At 39.2% G+C, this 15,702-nt stretch overlaps 1 protein-coding gene across 12 annotated transcripts in view; it reads right to left on the reverse strand.

Annotated features, from left to right (window-relative positions):
- Window positions 1-1,943: 1,943 nt before the first annotated feature.
- The window catches only part of Ctnnd1 (catenin delta 1), a 50,676-nt gene continuing 36,917 nt past the window's right edge, over window positions 1,944-15,702 (reverse strand). For 5 of the 12 annotated variants that reach the window (XM_047516499.1, XM_047516500.1, XM_047516501.1 and 2 more), the window contains 13 exons: window positions 13,835-13,952; window positions 13,287-13,440; window positions 12,800-12,817; window positions 12,293-12,361; window positions 11,113-11,240; window positions 10,864-11,014; window positions 9,966-10,158; window positions 9,405-9,519; window positions 8,672-8,759; window positions 5,750-5,812; window positions 4,870-4,973; window positions 4,367-4,453; window positions 1,944-4,079 (listed from right to left, as the gene is read on the reverse strand). In XM_047516499.1, coding sequence (XP_047372455.1) covers window positions 4,068-4,079; window positions 4,367-4,453; window positions 4,870-4,973; window positions 5,750-5,812; window positions 8,672-8,759; window positions 9,405-9,519; window positions 9,966-10,158; window positions 10,864-11,014; window positions 11,113-11,240; window positions 12,293-12,361; window positions 12,800-12,817; window positions 13,287-13,440; window positions 13,835-13,952 — 1,300 coding nt within the window. In that variant the 3' untranslated portion in view covers window positions 1,944-4,067. The remainder of the gene's footprint in view (window positions 4,080-4,366; window positions 4,454-4,869; window positions 4,974-5,749; window positions 5,813-8,671; window positions 8,760-9,404; window positions 9,520-9,965; window positions 10,159-10,863; window positions 11,015-11,112; window positions 11,241-12,292; window positions 12,362-12,799; window positions 12,818-13,286; window positions 13,441-13,834; window positions 13,953-15,702) is intronic. The other 7 variants (XM_047516503.1, XM_047516502.1, XM_047516506.1 and 4 more) reach the window with 7 other exon arrangements.

Genomic DNA, 15,702 nt, shown 5'->3' on the forward strand with positions numbered 1-15,702 from the left:
GGGTGACTTACCAAGATTTCAGATTCCTGAGTCCTACCTATTGAATCAATTTCTGAAATGGACCATGGGAATCTGCTGTGCTGCTGGGGACCAGAGGGTCTCGTGCATACTAAGGCAAACACTCTTAACACTGAGCTACACGCAGCCCCTGGAATCTTTATTTTCAATAAACAGTCCAGGTAATTCTTATGTACTTGCTCAAGTCTAAAAGCTAGGACCAGTTGATCTATAACTCTATGAAAGTACCCAGAACCTTTACAAAATGAAAAAGAATGATACAGAAGGAATGGTCCTAAGTTCTTCCCAGGTTTGATGTTTCCATTTCACAGCAAAGTACCTTAGTTTAGCAAGAAATACATGACCAAGGGAGGTCACAGCTTTGAGCTGTCAGAAAGTATGCCACAGCAATACTCATTAGAGGTAGCTATCTTACAAATACCTTTAAAAAAACAAAACATTAAAAAATATAAATAATTGTTAACCACTTCCAGAACAACTCTTAGGCTCTGAAGGATCTGAAAGTATGTTAGCACATCTTGACAAAAATCCAAAGGCTCCTAAAGTTGATGCAAGCAAGAGATACCAAGAGGCTTCAAAAGCATTACTTAGTGTCAAGAAACTTAAAATTTACAGGGCTTTCAGATCATTTTAACATCTCATTTTAGATAAGGGCAGGATTTTTTTCTTTTTAAAATCCCAGATCTTAGCTACATAGGATTCTCATGGATTATAATCTGTGAGAAAGGACCCATCTGCTTTATTCTCTAATCTGAATCTAACCACTGCAATGTTTATCACAGTAGTTACTGAATGACATAAAACAAATGGACCAATCCAGTAAGAAGAGAAAAGAGTAAGTTTGCATTTAGTTCAGTGCTGGTGAATAATAAAGAATGAATCAGGGAAATAAAAGGCTATTGACCAGTAGCCAGGTTGTTCTACCTAGATAAAAACAATCTCAAGTGGGACTACAAAATCTCTTTGGAAAGAAAACTCTAATAGCAATTTGGCTTTGTGCTTTATCCTTAGAGTCAAGAATTAGAGTTGTCAGACACACATCTAGCCTTAATAGATACACTACAGTGCTGAGATTTCCTGGTCTTACAAGCCCAAGGCAGTTTTTACACCCAACAAAATGAAACAGGACCATCTCAGGAGCAGCTATATAATTTTAATCTAAAAATTTGGGCATACAGAAAGCATTTTACATAAATTCTCTTGATATTTTTAAATTATATGACAGGACATAAGGTCTCCAGAAAAATAAGTCTCTTCCCATAGGTCTTAATCCTTGGCATCTGCATGCAATTAAGTAAAAATCCCTGGTAATCCAACAAGTATTTGCTACCCCAAACATATTATTTGGTAGGACACCACAAGTATCCTTTTGGACTTTTGGTAGGATGTTCTGTCAAACAAATAGCCCAGTCTGCTACATATAGCCTGAGAAGCAACATTATGACCCAGTGATCAGTACTTACAAACATGCACCTTTTACATCTACCTTTTCATATTTATTAGGATGGTAGTTGGGATTGCTAGCTTCTAATCTTCTACTCAAAATGATATATGTTCGAGAGGGCCACATACTGCAGTACTAACATATTCAATGTTAGTTTTGTTAAATAATGCACAAGAATCCCAGTGACCAAGGAAACTATTAATTCTCTATACTTCAGTTTCCTAAATTAGCAATATGCTCCCCATACTTCCGCCACATTGAATTTTTAAGAATCTTCAAAGGGGGGAAAAATGTTTCACATATAATTAAAAACAATGTTGCTTGGTTAGAGTTGGAACTAAGCTCAAAATAAATCCATCCTGGTACAACTTCCTTCTGGTTGCTCTGTAAAGAGAACACTGATACGTAAGAAAATAGCCAAGATGAAAAAGAAAGAAGAAATGCAGTTCGAAGTGAAGAAATGACACACACTTCCCACATACACACTTTAAAAACTTTATTCATATAAAAACTCATTTGTTTTTAAAAGCATTAACAAGAGAGAAAGAAAAAGGTATGGAGCAGAAGATATGCCCCTTAGTAGTGTTCGGTGGGAAGGTGGGATTTTTGGTTGTCTGGAATTCAATGTTTAGTGTTTTTATAAATGAAAGAGAAAAAATATATAGTTAAAAGGTCCCCAAAAGCCCATGGCTATTCTATTACCCACACTCCACCGAGAAAAAAGAGCACCAGGAAGAGCAGAGGAGGACAAGAGAAACCAAGAGTGGAGCCAGGACTGGATGGGGAAAATCCCCTGTGCAGTGTGCTCTGAGGGTCAGAGAGAGCAGAAGGCTCCTTTTTGTCAGAAAAGGTGGAAGAGAGTGGGAAGAAATGGGAGGAACAGAGGTAAATAAGGAACTTTAATGCACAGGGAAAGGGGTTGGTGGGTTGTGCACTTTTCTCCTACCCCATAGCCTCAATATATAAGGGAAGGGGAAGAGAGGGATTAAGAATTCCAGTTGCATTGAACAGAGTTTTTAGATTAAGGAAAGTAGAAGGCAAATAAAGAAAAGGGCTTAAAAAAAAAAAAAAAAACATCAACCCACGTAGCAGCTGATTTCTTTAGCCCAACCTGCTAATATACAATAAAAGTGAGAGGGGCATATTGCGGGGAAGGGAGAATTGGGGAGAAACCTTGTATTCACTATAATCCCTTCAGAAATGATGATATATCCTGGGCAACTAAGGAGTAAGAGTTACACCACTCACTCCTACCAATCTTGCTTTGAGATTCATCAGGATGAGATTTTTACAAAATCCCAATCACATGCTGTTAAGCAAAAACTTGCTGTGGCTGAAATCAGAGGCTACACCAATCCCCAGAATCTGAGGCTCTCTAGATCACCTCTCCTTTCTGCTATTGAGGGCCAATAGTGGGTAAGAAAGCAACAAAATAGAACTTGCAAAATCATGAGAAATGAGACTGCAGAGGCAAAGAAAGGCACATGGAAGGGAGGGAAGAGATGCACCCCAGGCCAAAGGCACAAAGAAGAGGCAAAGCCGGGGCAATCCCCACCTTATAAGGGTAAAGGGAACAGGAGTTATGTACATCAAGTCCTACAGTTGGCCAACCAATCCAGGTAGGAGGCAGTGGGGACAGGCCTATAGGGCAGGAAAAGGAGAAATGGGGTTGGGGTCGGGGGAAGCCAGATTTGAAGCTTCCTGCCAGTTTCAGACTAACCACTTCATGTACATTCCTTCTAGCTCCTCCTAGAGGTTCTTCTTCTTTCCAAAAGACATCTTTCTGCTCCTTCTCAACCAGAAAGTCTTCCTTGACATTCTCCTCTTTACACAGCCTCTTGCAAATGGCCAGAACAAGTCAGCAGACTTATCATAGGGTAGGAGAGGAGGTTAAGAACAGCCTCCATAAGGGGCAGCAGCAGCCCAGGGTTGGCATGAGGCTTAAAGAAGAGATGGAGTCAAGTAGGTCCTTGATGGCCCCTGCCTCGGAGGTGAGGAGAGAAGGGTTCTCAATCCCAGTTTTAGAAGGCCTTCACTTAATCGAAGGCCCCTGCCGGGTGGAATGTACCACTGCTGTCAGCCTTCTTTGCTTCATAAATAGCCACTGGAATAAGAGAAGAGCTCGTGCTTCCCATTCTCCAAGAGAAAATAAAAAAGTCCCTTGCCCACCAGGAAAAATAATCTTGATTAAGAATCATAGCAGATTGCTGGACATTGCATATACAAAATGTTAACTTCCAATTCTTCCCATGGCTTCCAGTGAAGATTCCCACTCTCTCCCTTCCTACATACAAGGCCAAGAGTTCCAGGGAGAGCTGGCAAAAAGAACTAATCTGCAGCAGTTCTCGAGATATGCAAATAACTGAGTCGGGTTTCTTGGGAGAAATGGGAGGGAATGAGGGGGCAGGAGTGGGACAATTAAATTTCACTGGAAGAAGTTGAGAGTTGATGGAATGAAGGCAGCTGCTTTGGGCTACAAGGGCAGGAGGCAGCCTGGCAGTTGGCACAATAGTCCAGCGAAGAAAGGGAAAAATCGTCAGTCCATTTCACCACCAAAAAATAAAAGTACATATATTATAAGCCAGATGGAGTGGAGATAGTGGTGCTAAATCTTCTGCTGTGGGGAAAAAAGAAAAAGATGTTAACAGGGTTGAAAATAAGAAGACCTGAAAAAAGACAGTCGAGCAAATCTGGAGGAAGGAAAGCAGCACATAATGGAGAATCAGATCACCAGTTGTATGTCCCAGGCTCTTAGGAGGTAGTAATCACAAAAGCAGACGTCCCCAGGCACCACATAGCTGAGACTAGAGTCTCTGCCAGATCAGATCGGCAAGATTGGCAAACTGCTGGCACACAGGAACCTCCTTCCTCAAGGACAATCTTGGGGGTAACTGGAGGACATACCATGGTGGGGTAAGACACTTGGTCCCCCTTATCATCCAAAACCAACTCATCCAACTCTTCCTCCAGAGATTCCTGCCCCTCGTCCTGCTGTGAACACATGCAATGTGTTAGTATGAGAATAGAGATAAGACTCATGAGTGTGTGCCAAGACCTAGGGAATACTCCAAAGTTTGTAAATTCAAACAAACAAGATAATAGTAAAAGAAGGACAAAACATTCATAACAGGCAGGTACAGAAATGGTGACATGTGAGAACAGATCAGTTAGTATTAGTAGTCATATCAGCACCAACTTTACAGACTTTCTTCCCCCAACTCAACCAAAGCAGAATAATGGCCCAAGGAATCCCAAGATGAATCAAAATCTCTACTTTCTCCTGGAAAACTCCTACCCAAAGGGATACTGTCTTTCTTTGTACTTTCATTTTTCTTTCTGTTTCATGATATGCTCAGGCTTCAAAACAGAATTAGTCTTAGACAGACAACAGTAAACAGAGGATTTACCATCAAGGGTGTTCCCTTCAATGGCTCCATATCGCCCAGATCCCCAGATCGATCCAGTGTTCTGTTGTGGTCCCCTCTCTCATTCAGTGTGGAATAGTTGTTATCTAGTGAAAAAAGTACACAGAAACATGACATTCCCCTCTACAATGCAATATATATCAAACAGGAAAGTGAATTAGGCAGCCCTATTAGGAAATTTCCTGTGCCAAATGATTCTGAAAGGCATTAAAGTCTAACAGTCCTGAACTTAAGAACTTGAATATAATGGGGAAGATAATATATATGAAATACCTGAAGTATGACACATGATAATAAGGCTTAAAAAAAGAGATCTGTCGGGACAGAGTACTGAGAAGTACAGAGAAGAAAGAGTGAAGTACACTGTAATAAAAAGAACCTGACAGACAAGAGAAGAGAGCTTAAATTAAGTCTTTGAGGATGAAGAGAATTTAGAAAAGCAAATGAGAAGGACAATCATATAGAAGGTATGACATCAACAAAATAAGGGGCAAAAAAGAAAAAGAGTGAAAAGATAGAGCAGCAAGTAGACCAGATAGATTGGAAGAGAGTACATGGAGAGAAGCCAGTAACCCCAGAGACTGGGATCAGACTAAGTTTAGGAATACAAATTTGATTCTGTAGTAACAGGGGAACCGTATGAAGATTTTCTGAAAACTTCTAAGTGGAATGTGGGAAAAGCAGATGGATAAAGTTTTACTAAATTTCCTCACATCCTTCCAAATGGAAACAGAAATAATCAGTCAATGCTTTTGTGGGATGGTAAGTGGTGAGGGTGTTAGAAAACACTACAAAGCTGAACATCTTTCCTCATCCCAGTAAAATATTACTCCACAACCTTAGGCAGGAATTAACCACCTACCTAGTGATTTTGTGTTTGATCCCATATTGCTCATTTGAATTTCTTCCCGATCAGGTTTCTTATCTACATGGAGTTAGAAAGTTATCCAGGTCAAAAACCAACTCTTCAAAATCTACATTATCATAAATTACTCTGGTCTATCCCTCTTCCTTTCCTACAGACTTTAAGTGTAAGACACAATTCATCTAAGCCAACAGTTTTTTAAATTACTTGGTCTCAAGGCCTCTTTCGCAGTCTTAAAAAATTAAGTCCCTAAAACATTATAAGGATTCAAAAAATTTCCATTGGTGTAGGTTATATGTATGAATATTTACCATACTGAGAATTTAAAAAAAGACTATCTCATTTTTAAAAAATGAAGTTATTACATGTTACTTTCTTTTTTTCTCCCAGTACTGGGGATTGAACCCAGGGACTAACACATACTAGGCAAATGCTCTGCCACTGAGCTGTGCCTCTAGTCCTTTTTTATTTAAGCTGGTGTCACTAAGTAACCTAAACTGTCCTTGAACTTGGGATCCTCCTGCTTCAGCCTCCCCAGTAGCTGGGATTACAGGTATGCATCACCACCCCCACCTACAAGTATATTTAATTAAAAAAAAAAAAAACATTGCTTTACTTTTATTATATCTCTTTAAGGTTTGGTTTAATAAAAGGGAACTGGATTCTCATATCTTTTTCTACATTCAATCTGTTATGATCAGTCGGTAGAGTGCTTGCCTTGCAAGCACAAGGCCCTGGGTTCGATCCCCAGTAACAAAAAAAAAAAAAAAAAAAAATCTGTTATGATACATTACTCTAATTCAGGTTTACTAAAGAAAATCTAGACTCACATAGATAAGAAGTAAGGAAAGAAGGAAAACTTTAAAAGGTTTTTTAAGTAACTGTGAATATTTTTCTTTGATAGTATATGAACACTCAGTAAGTAGTAGTTTCTTAATGTGGAATATGAAACCAAACTAACAATCCCTTTATATTCTATTAAACTAAAATTATTGGCCTCTCTTGCACTTAAAATGTATCAATTACCCATATATGATTCTGAAATGTCATGGTACCAGTTCCTTGCAAAATACTAGTTCAGAGAGCTTCACAGATGTTCCAAAATTAATACTATCTATATACCTATATCTATCTTATCTATGTTTGGATAGACAGAGTGGTTCTGGATAGACAGACTCCTTCATATCATATCACTGAAGATTTTATTAGAAAAGTCTTGTAAGTATTGGAAAATTATAAGGCTCACAGAGGTTGATACATGTTTTTCAAAATTATAATTTTCACTTAAAAGTCCATGCACCAAATACTGTCAGTTAAGTGACAAGTTCACTGCATTCCATTTTAAAGAAATGTGTGCCAAATACCTGTGTCTAATTATAATTTGTTGGCCAGTCATTTCAAGTAAAATGATGTTCCACAAAAAAGTGCCTACTCCAACTAGCAACTCCAACAATAGCACAACCGCTTTGCCTCATTCTTTTATATGTAGCAGAAATGCTTTGAGTATACACTATTTCATGAGCACAAAATATTTAAAAAATGTGTACTCAAGGGTAGAAACACCATTAGTTTTTACAGCTCCACTAAGTACATTCTTATATGAAAAAGGCCTTTCCCCTCAACCTTTCCTTCCTCTTTTACCTTGAACTTTCATTCAATAATGACTTTCATAGAAGACATTATGTATATTCAAATAGGAAATCACAAGGACATCTTGTATTTCCCCTCTTGATCCCCCTCCTTGATCCCCCCCACCTCTGCCCCCAATACTGGGGTTTTGAACCCAGGGGTCTCCACACTGAGCTACATTTCAGCCCTTTTTAAATTTTTTTTTTAATTTAAGGCAAGGTCTAAGTTGCCAAAGCTGTTCTGGAACTTGGAATTCTCCTGCCTTAGCCTCCCAAGTAGCTGGGATCCCAAACATGTGCCACTAATCCATCTTTCCCTTGATTCTTTACTTGAAAAGCCATAAACGACAATATATGACTAATGCCACGCAGCTATGGTTTACTACAAAGTCAAGAGATAGATTAGAATTTCAATATCACGACCCTAAAAATCTAAGGGGCATAATGAAAGCACGGATTATTGACATTCTTATTTATATCATTCAGATGGTTCTTTTTTAAAAATGTAAGTATGCAGTAATGAGGTCTACAACCCATTCAGTGTGATATCACTGCCGTAAGTCACCAACAATATGCACCACTGCTTCTATGCCATCAAGGCAGACATTCAATAGCCTCCAAACTGTCAGAGCACACTTCAAGAACCACTCATGAGTGGTTTATCTTTTATTTTGAGACAAGGTCTCAGTAGTTGCTTAGAGTCTCACTAAGTTGCTGAGGCTGGTCTTGAACTTGTAATCCTTCTGCTTTATTATCATTAAGATAATAAGGGTCAGAAAATGTATTTTAAGTAAAAAAAAAAATTATAAAACAAAATATATGATTTATCTCTTAGGAAGAATGTGTTTGTTCATATAGCAAAAAGGTTTTAAAAAGTTATAACCCAAAATAATAGTGGTAATCTCTGGGTAGTAGAAATAACTGATTTTCCATTATTTTTCTGGTCTTCTGTATTTTCTAACTTTTTGACAGTAAATACGTATTAAGTGATATTATAGAGAAATTTAAAAGGGAATAAAATAAACAAGCACCTAGGATTCACTTTCCAGTGACTTTATGTTCACAAACAAAAATAGAAGAATTACACCCAGGCAAATTGCATGTTTTGATTTCTAAAGCTCAGATCTATCTGCATTTAGTTACAATTCTGGAGCAAAGCATTATTCCCCTTCCCCCAAAGACTAACTCATTCAGAAATAAATACATATCCTATTTCTTAGTTAATAAGCCCATTAAAGAATAACAGAACTGGCTAAAATAAGAGGGGTGTGCCCCCTGGGTACTACTATACCTGATTTTTGATTCCGGTCAATGAGAGGAAGAGTGCTATCATCATATGAATGACTGCTCTGGCTTCTAGAAGCATTGTTTAGATTCACCTGGAGGAGAACAAAATGCCGTGTCATAGAATAGAAAGTCTTTTCATTCTCCAGCCTGGCCCCACCCCCAAGCAATTTGTCCCACCCTGCACCTCTTCAGAGGCTGTTATTAAGCAAGGGTTTCCTTCCCCAGATTTCCATCCCCATACCCACTGGCCCCAGCCCCTAACCAACATTTTGTCCTCAAAGAATTTAATCCTCTACATTCCTACTTCCAACTCTTAAGGACTGAATAAATACCCTACATAGTGAAACAATAGGCTTCTATTTGTGTTCCTGAACAGGAAATTACAAAAGTTCCAAACACTCATACTATCAGAAGGAAACACAGTCTCAGAAAACGGTAAACTTGCTCAAAGGGCCAGGGGAGATACGCAGAGAAGTCGCCAAGGCTACCATCACCCTTCATCACCAGAACTCACTCATTGCATGTTATGACCCAGAGGGATACCAGAGCTATTTCAGCAACAGATGAGCTGTAGGCATCATTCTTGAGTAGTAAAGTAAATAAGGTCTACTAACTGAGAGACTTGGGTCAAAAATAGACTTAATAAAAGAAACCAAAGAATATATAAGTACTACCCTGGAACCAAGGGCGGGGGGGGGGGAAGACGTCAACTATTTTTGTCTCGAGAGTTACTACACCTGAAAGTCTGATTTCTTCCATCCTTCTTTTTCCAGTGGCTTCCGCAATTCTTTATATCCCCAGATTGTCTGTAATACAAGTGCTGCTGCTCGCACTTCTTTTTCTGAACGATTCCTTTTGAGAAAAGTAATACCATATGAAATTTGAGTGTATGAATAGGGAAGAAGCTTAGAACATATATTCTCTAGAAACAGTGTAAAAATAAAAATGCAAAAGTGGGTGAAATTAAATTTTCACCAAAATTTATATTCTGTCCCAAAGAGTGAAATAAAATATTGTCTGACATAAGTGTCTACTATCAATTTATGGATCAATATTAAAACAGAAAATAGAACAATATCTCTTCACATTTCACATGTAAGGAAAAGGAAATAATCTCAGAAACCAAGAGGACTAGAGATGTAGTTCAGTGGTAGAGTGTCTACCTGGCATGTGCAAGGCCCTGAGTTCAATCCTTAGTACTGCGAAAAAAAACAAAAATCAAAAGAGGAAAGTTCCTTTCCAGCAACCTCCCTTTCATACTTAAATTCTTCCAGCTGTAGTTTTAAGTGTACGCTCACCCTGATTTGTTGATCAACACTAGCTTCTCAATACCCTGCGTTTCTCGAAGCTTTTTGGCAGCCTCTAAGTTCTCAGCAATAACTTCATTGATGGTGTTCAAAAGAGAGACCACAGTGTCCTCGGAGAAATTCCAGGAGGAACTCTGTTGCCCTCCTGGCAGATTCTTTACCAAGTTAGGAATAGCATGTTTACCTAAAACAGAAAAATAGAAGGAACAAAAGCAGGGAGAAAAGGCAGAGTTAGGCCATGAAGAGCCTTCCTTACACTATACTTTATATTGATCAAATCAAGAGGAGGTACTGGTTCACTATCCTACAGGATTATCATATCAAAAGGGCAAAGGACATGATATAACAAGAACTCATTGTCCTTCTTTCCTTCTCTCCTTCTTCACATTAAAACAATGTGAATACTGTACACCAAACATGTTACCCAGTCCCTTCAGATTCTCTAATGAAAATAGAATGTTCAATACTGCAGTAATTTAACAGAATGGAGTCATCATGAATTTAAAAGATCAACACCATAGGTTCTACACTAACTAGCTACATTAACTCTGGGCAAATTACTTAACTTCTAGACCCTCAGTTTCCTTATCCTATTGAAAAAACAGATCTCTGGAAAGTGATGGGAATTAAATGAAAACAGAGAAGTATTTAATAATGCATAGTAACAATGGAGGTGCTCAATAAATAACAGCTATTAATAGTCTATTTCTGAAGAGCCATCACTTCTTATCTTTCTAAGAACCATTAGGCCATGTCCCCTCGCCAACCAGCAGATTCATAAACTATAGAGGGCTAGAATCCTTCCCTTTGGTGATTTCCATAAATACATTACCAGCACCTGCAGGCGCTGTGCTAGATGCTGACGTTACACTGGTGTTCAACTCCTTACCGATTAACTCTTTGTTGCGGGCATCCACAGCCAGATTTCTTAATGCTCCAGATGCAGCTTTCACCACCCGCTCGTGTTCATTGGTCAGGAGATCAGCTATGGCAGAGAGAGCCTTCTCTTGACGCAGAGCAGAGCGGATATATCGACCATACTGGGTAGCACATGGAAAATAACAACAGATTACAAATGACAACAGACTAGCTATCTAAATTTTTCCATCTCCAAATCCATTTTCTAAAAGATACTCACTGTCCAGCGCCCAGCACACAAGTTCTGGATAGCTCCAGCAGAAGCTTCTAGGATAGCAGGAGTCTTACTCTCCTTGAGGAGTGAGATGTATATCCGAACCACCTCTGGCTGAAATAAGAGCTCATAGCCTACACAAGAAAGAGAAAAAAGGCAGAGGATACAATCAACACCTACAAAGGCAGGAGTTCAGCCTTAGTACTCCAGGTAGATGGATTTATCATAATGCTCCCTGAATTCCCTTACCCACTCAATAGTCAACTCAGAGATTTGATTCTTTTTTTATTTTTTTAGTTGTAAGTGGATCTTTTATTTATTTATATGTGGTGCCGTGTATCAAACCTCACACATGCCAAGCAAGCACTCTACCACTGAGCCACAACCCCAGCCCCTCCAGCCTGTTGTTTTCTAAGAATAATTAGTCATAGTAAGAAGCAAAAGAGATATCAGTTCATCATGGTCAACTCCTTTCTCTCCTTACTCCTTGACTTTTTTCCCTACAACTTACTCTGGCCTTGGTTCTACAAGAAGCTCTCAGAAGTTTCATTTAGTTCAATGACAGCAATCAAGGTTAAAGATTTCTCATCTATGGACTGGGGAGATGGCTCAGTTGGTAAAGTGCTTTCCTTGCAAGCACAGGGCCCTGGGTTCAATCCCCAGCACCACCAAAAAAAAAAAAAAAAAAAAAAAAAAAAAATTTTCTCATCTCAAATGAATTATTTCTAATTTTACCCAGTGATTCTTCCCACCTTTACTATGACTAAATGAAAGGAACTATCATAGAATAAACAACATTTAAAATTTGAGAGAGCGGTATATTCATCAATACAAAGAGTCCAAAGACAAACTGTGATAAACAGAATTCTTCTAAGAGTAAGGTTTAAGTTCCCAAAACTGTAGTGGCCACTTAGGGTAGTTCATTTTCTGCTATAGTCTACCATCAGAACCTTATCCCATCCTCAAGTAACCTGAAACACTATCTTAACAAGCAGGCCTTTGTAAATTACCGCTAGAATACAATATATTTTATCAATATTTTCACCATCAGTTCAAAGTCCCAAGTCAGAGAAGAGAGAACAATACAAATGTTGCATAAAGTCTACTATTAGGTTAACAAATATCCCATCTGTGGGCTATGTCAATGAGATCTTTGGTGTCTGAGAAGCAAAAAAAAATAACCTACCTCGAGCAGGACTTGTTCTTTTAGGGAAGTCCACTGTATCATTTGCTGGATCCTCTGTGGGTTTTTTCCCTGTAGAAATAAGAAAAGGGTGTGGGGCAGGGAGAGAATAGGGGTTAACGAATGTGAGAAAGGAAAGATTTCACCTGGCACATTTTTCATTCTTCAGTTAGAATCTTTGGATCAGAGATGCAAAAGAAGGGAAGCCCACCCAACTTGTCCCAGCAGGGGGCTATGAAGAAACATGGACAGAAAACAGGCAGCAGATAGATAAAACAAGGATAACCACTCTTGTCACTATTGACCTGAGTCCTGATAAGAGGTACTACTGCCCAGAAACAGCATGCCATGATCCACATGCTCAGAAGAGCTAATTTGTTTCAATGGCTTTCCTCAACTCAATTTTCCTACATGCATCCACAGGGAAGGGTTAGGCAAGGAAATACTAGGGAAGCTAAAACCAAACATGCAAATTAGAAGTTGGTAAGCTCCTTAAACGATTGCACTCACCTCTGGAGAACCATTCATCTTCCAATGTGTCACCCAAGGTGTGTAAAGCAGAGGAGAGAAATAAAGGAAGAAAATGCAGGAGAAAGATGTCAACAAGAACATGGTCAAATTAAGCAAGAAAGCACAGAAAAGAAAAGAAAAAAACACAGGAAACACAAAGGAGGAATGGGAAAGAAGGCCCAGATTAGTTGAGTTCTCAATGCCCCAGTCATTCACAGCAATACCAATACCACCATCACCAACACCACCGACGACACCACCACCTTCATCACCTCCACCACCTCCACCACCTCCACCACCTCCACCTCCACCACCACATCCACCATGATCAAAGCACACAGGGCAGGGAAAGCAGCAGCAGAGCAACAAGATAGTCTTGACCACGCAGATTCCCATACTCTTTGCAAATATTTTGTACCTAAAGCTAAGTGTTCCTTCCTTTCCCCATCCCACATTAAAGAGCAAGGAATGAGGAACTAAGACTTACCTTTGCCCTTCTTGGCCCCAAAGCAACTGGCAGCATGTGGCCCAGAATTGTTGGCAACACTGGGAGGTGCCTCTTGATAGCGCTCTGCCTGCGGGATCTCCCGGTGAACTTGATAGGATAAGTTCCGAAGGAGGCACACACAGTTCTCCACAAGCTTAGGGACATAAAAGAAAAGGTTTGACGAGAGAAGTGAATACCTATGGCGACTTTCCGGCAAGTTTAAGTTTCTATGATTTAGGTATTAAAATATCAACCCTCAAAAATACAATATAATCCATCATTTCTCAGTATTCCAGGCTTCTCAAATTCCTTGAATTTAATGGCTTTGGCGGACCCCAAAACTGGGTCACTGTCTCCTACTTGGAAAATGAACAATCTTAGAAGATCACTAGGCAGCTTTCACACACATGTGAAGGAAATTCTAAAAAGAACTGTCCTAAGTTGAACACCCACTTGAGGGAGAAAGGACTGGGATAGGCATTTTATATAACTGAAAGCATAAGTGGGTAGGTTTACACTACAAGATGCAGTGAATGGAATTAATTTACCTTGCTGTCTGAATCCTTCTGCCCAATCTCAGCCTGAACGATGAAAATGAGGGCATCAACTAAGCCATCACATTCTCGAAGTTTCCGGCGAGCTTCACTCCTCTCTGAGCTTACATTCCTGAAGGGAAACCAGAAAATGCTTAAAATGACTCAAATTCAGAAATCCCCCATTGAATATCCCACATCTACAAGCTTCCTCAATACCCTTTTTACTCACTATAAGAAGTAGTGAATATCTATTATTAGCAAGGCATAGCAGTTAACAGAAAATTCATTGACAGTCTCTGCTTTCTGAACCTTTATCACCAAGTGGGGCATGGGTTAATAATGCATACCAACAACAGTAATTCAAAATTGAATAGATACTTCTTGAATGGAAGTACAAATACATGACAGGGCAGAGTATTTGATCTGAATTATAGAAAACTGAGGGCAGAGACACAGACACACAAAACCCAGAACGAGATGATTACCTTACACGTTGGAGGTTCTGAATAAGTGTTTACCAAATTAGATGAGCAAAGTCAAAGATGCATAAAAGAGATATGTGTGAGGGACAACAAGCAAACCAACAGGTATGTGTGGAACATAAGTGAGTAGCAATAAAGGTAAACTGGCTGGAGTAGCAGTATACAATAAAGAGACAGTAGAGGCTGAATAACAGGTGAAAGAATTTTAACTTTTGCCAGGCAGGTGGTGTGCATCTGTAATTCCAGCTACCCAGGAGACCAAGGCACAAGGATCACAAACTCGAGACCATCCTCAGCAATTCAGCAAGACCCTGCCTCGAAATAAAATATTAAAAGGGGTGGGGATGGCTGGGCAAAGTGATGCACACTTGTAATCCCAGTGATTTGGGAGGCTACGGCAGAACGATTCCAATGTCGAAGCCAGCCTTAGCAACTTAGTGAGACCTTGTCTCAAAATTAAAAAAATAAAATAAAATAGACTGGGTCAGACTTCCTTAACAGGACTCCCACAGCACAAGAAATAAAAGCAAGAATCAATAACTGGGATAGATTCAAACTAAATAGTTTTCTGTCAGCAAAGGAAACTATCAGCAATGCGAAGAGAGAGCCTACAGAGTGGGAGAATATCTTTGCCACTCAAACTTCAGATAGAGCACTAATTTCCAGAATATATAAAGAATTCAAAAAACTCTACACGAAGAATACAAATAACCCAATCAACAAATGGGCTAAGGATATGAACAGATACTTCACAGATGAAGATCTACAAGCAATCAACAAACATATGAAAAAATGTTCACCATCTTTAGTAATAAGAGAAATGCAAATCAAACTACACTAAGATTCCATCTCACCCCAATTAGAATGGCGATTATCAAGAATACAAGCAACAATAGATGTTGCAGAGGATGTGGGGAAAAAGGTACACTCATACATTGCTGGTGGGGTTGCAAATTAGTGCAGCCACTCTGGGAAGCAGTGTGGAGATTCCTTAGAAAACTTGGAATGGACCTACCATTTGACCCAGCTATCCCACTCCTTGGCCTATACCTAAAGGACTTAAAATCAGCATACTACAGAGATACAGCCACAACAATGTTCATAGCTGCTCAATTCACAATAGCCAGACTGTGGAACCAACCTAGATGCCCTTCAATTGATGAATTGATAAAGAAACTGATATATATATATATACAATGGAATATTACTCAGCTATAAAGAATAATAAAATTATGGCATTTGCAGGCAAATGGATGAAACTGGAGAATATCATGTTAAGTGAGATAAGCCAATCTCAAAAATCCAAAAGACGAATGATCTCACTGATAAGCGGATGATGACACATAATGAAGGGTGGGAGGGGGGCAAGAATGGAGGAAGGAGGGACTATATAGAGGG

The sequence above is a fragment of the Sciurus carolinensis genome, chromosome 11 (assembly GCF_902686445.1).
Source record: "Sciurus carolinensis chromosome 11, mSciCar1.2, whole genome shotgun sequence".
In the NCBI taxonomy this organism is placed as follows: Eukaryota; Metazoa; Chordata; class Mammalia; order Rodentia; family Sciuridae; genus Sciurus; species Sciurus carolinensis.